The sequence below is a fragment of the Mus pahari genome, chromosome 14 (assembly GCF_900095145.1).
Source record: "Mus pahari chromosome 14, PAHARI_EIJ_v1.1, whole genome shotgun sequence".
Lineage (NCBI taxonomy): Eukaryota > Metazoa > Chordata > Mammalia > Rodentia > Muridae > Mus > Mus pahari.
The window spans coordinates 68366239-68374940 of NC_034603.1; the positions used below are offsets into that span (position 1 = coordinate 68366239).

The 8702-nt window shown below is 43.5% G+C and overlaps 1 protein-coding gene across 7 annotated transcripts in view; it reads right to left on the minus strand.

Moving 5' to 3' along the window:
• Stat3 (signal transducer and activator of transcription 3) overlaps positions 1-8702 on the minus strand; it is a 53769-nt gene that overhangs the window by 21782 nt on the left and 23285 nt on the right. For 4 of the 7 annotated variants that reach the window (XM_021214109.2, XM_021214110.2, XM_021214108.2 and 1 more), the window contains exons 2-3: positions 3031-3181; positions 438-582 (exon numbers count right to left, since the gene is read on the minus strand). In XM_021214109.2, coding sequence (XP_021069768.1) covers positions 438-582; positions 3031-3158 — 273 coding nt within the window. In that variant the 5' untranslated portion in view covers positions 3159-3181. The remainder of the gene's footprint in view (positions 1-437; positions 583-3030; positions 3182-8702) is intronic. The other 3 variants (XM_029545626.1, XM_029545624.1, XM_029545625.1) reach the window with 1 other exon arrangement.

Sequence of the window (8702 nt, forward strand, 5' to 3'; positions counted from 1 at the left end):
AAGGCAAGGCAAGGCAAGGCAGGAGCATGTGGCCTCCATGATAGCAGAAGCCAGAAGTGTGAGGTCATCCTGGCACAGTGTGTCATCTGACTTTATAGGAAAATGACTGACTTTACCCAGGAGTACCCAGTTAATGGCTAAACTTTTAACATTTAGACCTGAGAGTCATGTGCCTTTGACGAGTAGGTGTTATTAGTGTGCTTTTATAACAGAATAACATTAAGACCTTGCTTATTGCTGCAACTGTAACATAAGAAGTGAATTTCTGGTAATGGTGCCCAGAGCCAGTGTACAGGGAATTGAGAAGGAGCTAATTACTTCTCCTTTGATTTAGAGTACAACATAGGCGTCACTTAGCCAAGTGAGGAAAACTTCCAGAAAGGAACACCTGCACTCCACTCTGGAGCCAGTGTCTCACACTCCATCTCCCACCGCACCTGCAGAAACTGCTTGATTCTCCGAAGGTTGTGCTGATAGAGGACATTGGACTCTTGCAGGAATCGGCTATATTGCTGGTCAATTTCACCCAGGAGATTATGAAACACCAACGTGGCATGTGACTCTTTGCTGGCTGCATATGCCCTAGGAAGAGGAAGTGAACTGCATGAGTAATTTGGAGAGCCTTTTGTGAGAGTACATATTTGTAACCTGGGTGGTAGAGGCAGGAGGATCAAGAGTTCAAGGCCAGCTTTCCCTACCTATAGAGTTCCAAACCAGTTTGGATGACATTCTCTCAAAAGCAGTAATAATAGGACTCTAAAAACGTATACACCCAGAATCCACCATCAAGGGGATGTTATAACATCTGATGTCATAATGAATCCATCATTTTCCATTTCTCTTTCTCAGATTAACAGTAGCATCAATAGGTGGTGTGTAGCTCAGTGACACACACTTACCTAGTGTACTCAAGGCTCTGGCTTTGGTCCCCAGCATGGAAAAAAAGGTTAATATGAGAATGATTCCAGATATTGTTATTCATTCTTATAATCTATAGGACTAAAATATTTGAGCAAGATGCACAGATACAAGTCTAGTGGTGCAACATATGTAATCTGAGAACTACTTGAGAGACTGAGGCAGGAGAATTGAAAGTTGGAGACCAGCCTGGGCTACATAGTAAGTTCTAGGCCAGTTCTAGGCTGTATAGTAAGACTTAGACTCATAAACAAACAAACAAACCCAGACCTTAGTATGGCAGCACACACCTACAGTCCTAATACTTGGAGGTAGAAGCAGGAGGGTAAGTACTTCAAGGGACCCTCAGCTGAATGCAGCAAGTAGTAGACTAGCCTAGACTACAAGACCTTGTCTTAAAACAAAACAAAAACAGGGGATGGTGAGATGGCGCCACAGATAAAAGTTTTTGGTTGGGAAGCCTGATGATGCTAGTTTAATCCTTAGAGAACAGAGAACTGACTCCATGAAGCTGCCCTCTGACCTCCACATGCACATGGCGGCATGTCCATGCACTGCCCCAACACCATATACACACAACAATAACCAAACAACAACAACAACAACGATGATGGTGAAAGGACAGATGCAGTCTGGGCAGTTGGTTCAACGTGAGAGCAATGAGGACCTGAGCTCCCATTCACAGGACTCACAAAAAAAAAAAAAAAAAAAAAAATGCTGGTAAATAGCCGGGCGGTGGTGGCACACGCCTTTAATCCCAGCACTTGGGAGGCAGAGGCAGGCGGATTACTGAGTTTGAGGCCAGCCTGGTCTACAGAGTGAGTTCCAGGACAGCCAGGGCTACACAGAGAAACCCTGTCTCGGAAAAAAAAAAAAAAAAAAAAAAAAAGCTGGCAAATATTTTTCGGCATTGTGTTTCTACGAGATTTCTGTGTGTACACATGTCTCTGTGTCTACGGGTTTCTTATACTTGCTCTTTGGCTCTTTTTTTTTTTTTTTCTGTTGGTTTATATTTCACCTTATTCCAGTTTGTTTGCCTTATTTTATTAGTTTCTTAGTGCCTGTTTGTGTTTTAGTGAGAGAGAGAAAGGGTGTGGATTTGGGTAGGAGGGGAGTTAGGGAAGATTCGAGAGGAGATGGGGGAAGAGAAAACATAGCCAGAAATATGCTTTTTAAAAATCTATTTTCAATTAAGAAAAAGAAAATGCTGGGCACAGTAGCACATGCTTGTAAGCCCAGCACTGGGGGCATCAGAGACAAACCCTGGGGGTCTGCCCTAATTGGTTAACTCCGGACCAATGAATGACTCAGTCTCAAAGGACCCAAAAGGTGTTCCTAAGAATGACACTTGAGGTTGTCTTCTGGCCTGCAGGCACGCACGCAGGCACGCATGCACACATGCACGCACTCCTGAATCTATACAAACATGCACAGATACTGGTAAATGTTTTGTTTTTTTTAAAAAGGACAGATAAGTTGTTGCCTTAAATTCTCAGCCAACCCTGTGTTCAGTCAAACTAGTGTCTTTAAGTGCTTCTTAGCCTAATGAGCAATGCCAGGCTGAGGTGTGCTCCACACCTCTTTGGCCCGTCACCAAATCAGGTATGTATTCTGGAAAAAGCAGGTCACATGCAGATAGGACTGACTTAGGCCAGAACGAGCAGATGGGCCTGAATAACTACAGTGAGGTAAACATCTAGCATTTCCTCCATGCCTCTAGCCCCCTCATCCCATGTCTCCTCTTTAACAGGGGAAGCCACGTGTGGGGTGGACCCCAATTTCTACCTGACATAGAATTCTTAGATTTTAAAAAAGAAAAACATCTGTATCTCACTGTTCTAGAGTCAAAATGGACAGAGATCTCACCAAGTAAGTGAGACACAAACCTGACTTCAAAACATCTACCAGCAAGCTGTGTCAAGGTGCAGAGGCCGCTGGTCAGACGCACTTGGAGCAGATGCTTTAAGAGACTAAGTTACCTCTGCTCCCTGATCCTTCCCCAGCACCTGCCCTCACATGTCCGTGATTAGTAAGGTGTGAACCTAGAACAGGTTGTGTCCCCCAACTCAGCCCCAAACCCCCCAAGTCGGGGAGTTTTCAAGAAGGACTCACCAGTCTTGACTCTCAATCCAAGGTGCCAGGAACTGCCGCAACTCCATGGGGAAGCTGTCGCTGTACAGCTGGTGCAGCTGCTCCAGGTAGCGTGTGTCCAGCTGCTGCAGCTGGTTCCACTGAGCCATCCTGCCACAATCAGGGGTCACGACTGTAAGCCAAAATGTATACGTGGTCATCACAAGCGCTCATAGGGGATACAGAATCTGAAAATACCCTGGTGGCTCTAAGAAGGAGCTTGTATGTTTTTTGTAGTCCTTTGAGTAATACGTGCACATTTACAAATCCTACCACCACAGCTCTGCCCACTCCTGATGCTGGGGATCGAACCCAGGGCCTTGCATAAACTATGCAAATTCTCCACCACTGAGCTAGTCTCCAGGTCCTTCATTTTCTAAAACAGGATCTCAGGCTAGCCTTGCTATGTCCTACCTCTGCCTCCTAAGTGCTTGAATTTCAGGCATAAGCTGCTACTCAAGGCTGCCACACAATTTCTTCTGTTACAACTAGGTCTGATTTTAAGTTCTAGAATCCACTTTCAAGCCAGGCACAGTGGCTCATGTCTGTAATCCCAGAACTCCTATGATATCCTGACAGAGAGGTCAAGGCCAGCCTGAGCCCTAAACCCTCGCCACCACCTCCACTCCCACACATACACAGGGAGAGAGAGCACATGTGCTGGAGAGGTGGCTCAGCAGTTTAGTGCACTTGTTGCTCTTGCAGAGGACCCAAGTTCAATTCCCAACACCCACATGGTGGCTCACAGTATACTTAATCCCAGCTCCAGAAGATCTGATCTGACAGAGTCTGCTGATCTCTGAAGGCACTGGACAAGTCACATGGTACACATGGGTACATTTGGGAAAAATAGTCATTGGAATAAAACAAAATAAAAAATTAAAACAACAAAGAAACAACAACAAAAACAAACAAACAAACAACTGACCAGAGCTGGTGAGATGACTCAGAGGTTAAGAGCACTGGCTGCTCTTCCAGAGGTCCTGAATTCAAATCCCAGCAACCACATGGTGGCTCACAACCATCTGTAATGGCATCTGATGCCCTTCTTTGGTGTGTCTGACGACAGCAATAAATGTACTCATATAAATAAAATAAATCTTTTTTAAAAACCTGACCAAATGACAACAACAAACCTATTCTCTACCAGAAGTTTCGTGGGGTTTATGTCATGTGAAGCTGTCTGGTTTCCTTCTTCTGGATTTCTGTTTCCTGGTCTATAGAATACAGATGATCACTTCCTCTTGGGGCTGCTGAAGGAATATTCCTAAAGCCTCATCTAAGAATACAGCGCCCAGCAGCCATCCAGTACATATTGGTTCCTTCCCTCCCACACCTGCTGCATCCAGGCCATTGGTGAGGCTAGAGAAAGGAAACCTGCACTGGCTCAGACCAGTGCTCAGGGAAGACAGAGAGCGGCAGGCTCATGAGGAGAAGAGCCATGTGCCTGGAATCTGCCCACTCAACAAAATGAATTATTTATATATGTATACATATATACGTATATATGTATATATGTATAGAAATATATATATTTCTAAATCTGGGGTGAAAAAGGAAGGTGAGCTAAATACCACATAAACAAGTTAATCCTGAGATGGGGACTACCCCACTGAAATGCTCAGCTACAAGAACCTGACCCAGATACCCACTCATGACAATGTCTCTCCAGAACACTGGAGGTCTAAAAATAACCATGAGTAAGAGCCCAAGATTAGGGAGTGGTATGTGTACAGCAAACACTAGCTGGAATAAAAGCTGGCCTGCAGGACCACGTGCTCCAGCCTGAAGCGCTGTGCCTCTCTGTGCAGTGCCTCAGGGAGACACCAAAGGCTACTGGGCCCTCTTATACAGACGCCAAGTCAGAATCAGCCTCTCCTAGGTGAGAGGTTGTCCTGGGGTTTTCAGGACCTGATTTACATAGCAATCCCTACCAATTTGAAACTGGGAAGAAGGTTCAGTTAGTACCATGCTTGCTGGGGACCTGAGATTGGATTCCCAGAACTCACATATTAATAAAAAGCTGGGTGTGGTGGTATGCCCATAAAGCCAATGAGGGCAAGATAGGAGGTGGAGACATGTGACCCCTGGAAGTTCAATGGCCAGTTAGTCTAGCCTACTTGGCAAAGTTTCAGGCTAATGAGATGCTGTGTCAAACAAAAGGCAAAGGAATGACACCCACGGATGCCCTCTGACCTGCACATACATGTACTTACACATGCATGAACATGTGCACAAAGAAACACAAAAGAAAATCTATATGACAGTTTATGTAAACAGCATCGCACAGGTCTCCATTGAGCCGAAAGATTGCACTGTTCAGCATGGGAGACACCACCCACCTGTGGCCACTGGGCCAAGGAAGTGTGGATGCTCACACCCATATAAGCAACATTTGAAAACAGTGAGCGAAATAAATATACAAATCTCAGTGTTGAAATATTATTTTAGAAATGTTAGGCTAAATACATTATCAAAATTATTCTTCCCATTTCTTTTTTTAATACAGTTACTAGAAAATTTAACAGGTCAGGTGTGATGGCTCATGTCTTTAATCCTAGTACTTGGGAGGCAGAGGTAGTCAGATATCTGTGAGTTCGAGGCCAGCCTAGTCTACATAGTGAGTTCCAGGAAAGCCAGAACTACACAGAGACCCCATCTAAAAAACAAAAACAAAACAAACAAAACCTTAAGAAAAGAAAATGTAATATGACATATGTCACCCGCTTTCTTTCTTTTCTTTCTTTCTGTTTTTTTTGTTTGTTTTTTTTGTTGTTTGTTTGTTTGTTGTTTGTTTGTTTTGAGACAGGGTTTCTCTGTGTAGCCCTGGCTGTCCTAGAACTCACTTTGTAGACCAGGCTGGCCTCGAACTCAGAAATCCACCTGCCTCTGCCTCCCGAGTGCTAGGATTACAGGTGTGAGCCACCACGCCAGGCTGTCACCTGCTTTCTATTTATTAAAAACAAGGACACTGTTGCTCTGGGCCACATTGTAAAAGAATGCCATGATCCTAATTAAATCATGTGCTTGAAATAGTAAATTCCAATGCTATAAATTAATTACAAAACCAGATTATTTCATCATTTGTCTTGAACACAAAAGCAGAGCCAGTCCCAAGATAAAAACCATAAAACCTCAACCACCTCTACCTACTCCGTCACAGATGAACACTCCAGTAGGGTGCACATTTTCAATCTAACATAAGAAAAATGCTAAGTTACCCACAGCTGACTTATTTCTAGTCTGTAACTCAGAGGCCTGTTTCATTGTTGCTATTTGGTGTGTTTAGCTGGCTTTTTCTTATACCAGAGACCAGCTTATGTCTTTTTCCAATTAATTGAACCATCAAGAATGACTAATTTTGTGTTTTGTTTTGATCTAACCAAGATAGGTAATACTGCCAAACTATTCTACATGAAGAAAATTATCCTAAATTAAAGGCAAAGAGCAGGTGTTATTTCCAGGAAAGTATGGGCATTTGGGTGACATGGTTTAGCCATGTCCTCATATGCTGCTTAGCTGCAAACCAGACTAATCAACAGAAGACTCAGGGCAATTGGACTAAACACTCTCAGGTTGTTTAGAGCTAGTTCGACAAGCTGTCCAGGAAAACCTCTGCCAACTGGGGTGCTGCATTTGTTTTCCTGGAAAACATTTATTTAAAAGAGACACTTTACCACCTCAAGTCTGTTTTTCAAATTACAAACTGATTTAAGAGGCTGGGGACATTGCTTAGTGGCACAGTGCTTGCCCAGCATGCTCAGTTCCATCCTCAGCATCACAAAACCAACTTAAATCTGATCCACTCAGTGATATGGCTGGACAGTCTAGGCTGGCTGATCCCCCTGCCTCAGTCGGAAGGGTACACACCATGCCCGACTGCCGTTAAGGTCTAACTTTTGTCTTCAAAGTCACTTGAAGCCTGTGCTTTAATAACTAGTTCATCAGAAGCCAGACACAAAAAGTAATCTACCCAACGGTTTGAATGCCAAGTACCATCCTGGGTGCCAGAGTAGAAGTCAAGTCATTGCTCCAGTGGATGGGCTAGAGTATGACACAGGCTTGCCACTCTGCTGGCTTTTATGAGGCTGAGGTGAGCAGAGCATCATTGCAAATGTTCAGAGGAAAGGTAAAGTGTATGTGGCCCTTTGAATGAGAATGCCACTCATATGTTTGAATGCTTGCCCATCAGTTAGTAGAAACATTTGGGAAGGATTAGGAGGTGTGGCCTGTTGGAGGTGTGTCACTGTAAGCCCATATCAGGCCTTATCTTTCTTCGCCTGCTACCTGTGGGTCAGGAGATAAAGTTCTCAGGTACTGTCCCTTGCCTGAATGCTTCCTGTCATGATGATCATTGATTAGCCCTCTAAAACTGTGAACAAGCCCCAAATTAAATGCTTTCTTTAGTAAGAGCTGTTTTGGTGATGGGTCTCTTCACAGCAATAGAACAGTGACTAAGATGCTATCTTCTTTTTTTTGTTTTGTTTTGTTTTTGTTTTTGTTTTTGTTTGGTTTTGGTTTTGGTTTTGGTTTTTTCGAGACAGGGTTTCTCTGTGTAGCCCTGGCTGTCCTGGAACTCACTCTGTAGACCAGGCTGGCCTCGAATTCAGAAATCCACCTGCCTCTACCTCCCGAGAGCTGGGATTAAAGCATGCGCCACCACTCCTGGCCCCTTCTTTTGTTTTAAGAGATTTTTTTATGTATATAAAAGTTTTGCTTGCATATTATATATGTGCAGTGTGTGTGTGTGTGTGTGTGTGTGTGTGTGTGTACCAGCAGAGGCCAGACACGAGTGCTGAATTTCCTGGAAGTAGAGTTACAGTTGGTTGATGAATGGCCATGTGGGTGGTAGAAACTGAACCTGTGTTCTTTGTAAGACCAGTCAGTGCTCTCAACTAACAAGCTATCTCTCTAGTCCCTAATGATCCTAGTTTCTATAGCTCAAGAGAAAAGGAAAATGAAACAGCATGTCACCAAACCCTTCTAGACTTTTTCAAAAAGCAAATTCCCTGTGGGGATAACCTACTAATATTAAGTCATAAGGAAAATAATTTCAGTCTAATGAGGAACTTCTTACTAGAAAAATTATCATTAAAGTAACAGTCCTCATTTGTATAGTTCAGTCTAAAGAAACTAAGGGAACCACAGGAGACCACAGATAGAAGGGATTTATCACACAACTTCCTAAACTCTCTAAGCTAAGACATGTATGAAAATAAATGAACCAGTAAACCTAAACTGGAGGATGAGGAGAGGGACAAAATTCAAATGCACATAAAAACACACGACAGAAAGCGATACAGAGACAAACATTTCTGAAGCAAGTGTAACGGGACTCACCCTTAATCCCAGCACTTGGAAGGCAGAAACAACAGGCTCAGGAGTTTTAAGTCTGCTTCAGCTACATAGTAAGTTCAGTGCCCACCTGAGCTAAGTGGGACCCTATCTTTTATTTTTTTAAAGATTTATTTATTTATTATATGTAAGTACACTGTAGCTGTCTTCAGACACTCCAGAAGAGGGCGTCAGATCTTGTTATGGATGGTTGTGAGCCACCATGTGGTTGCTGGGGACCCTATCTTAAAAGAGGACAATTCCTGTTCTATTTCACAGTGTGTCAAAAAGCCTTCTCTGGGGCTGATGAGATGGCTCAG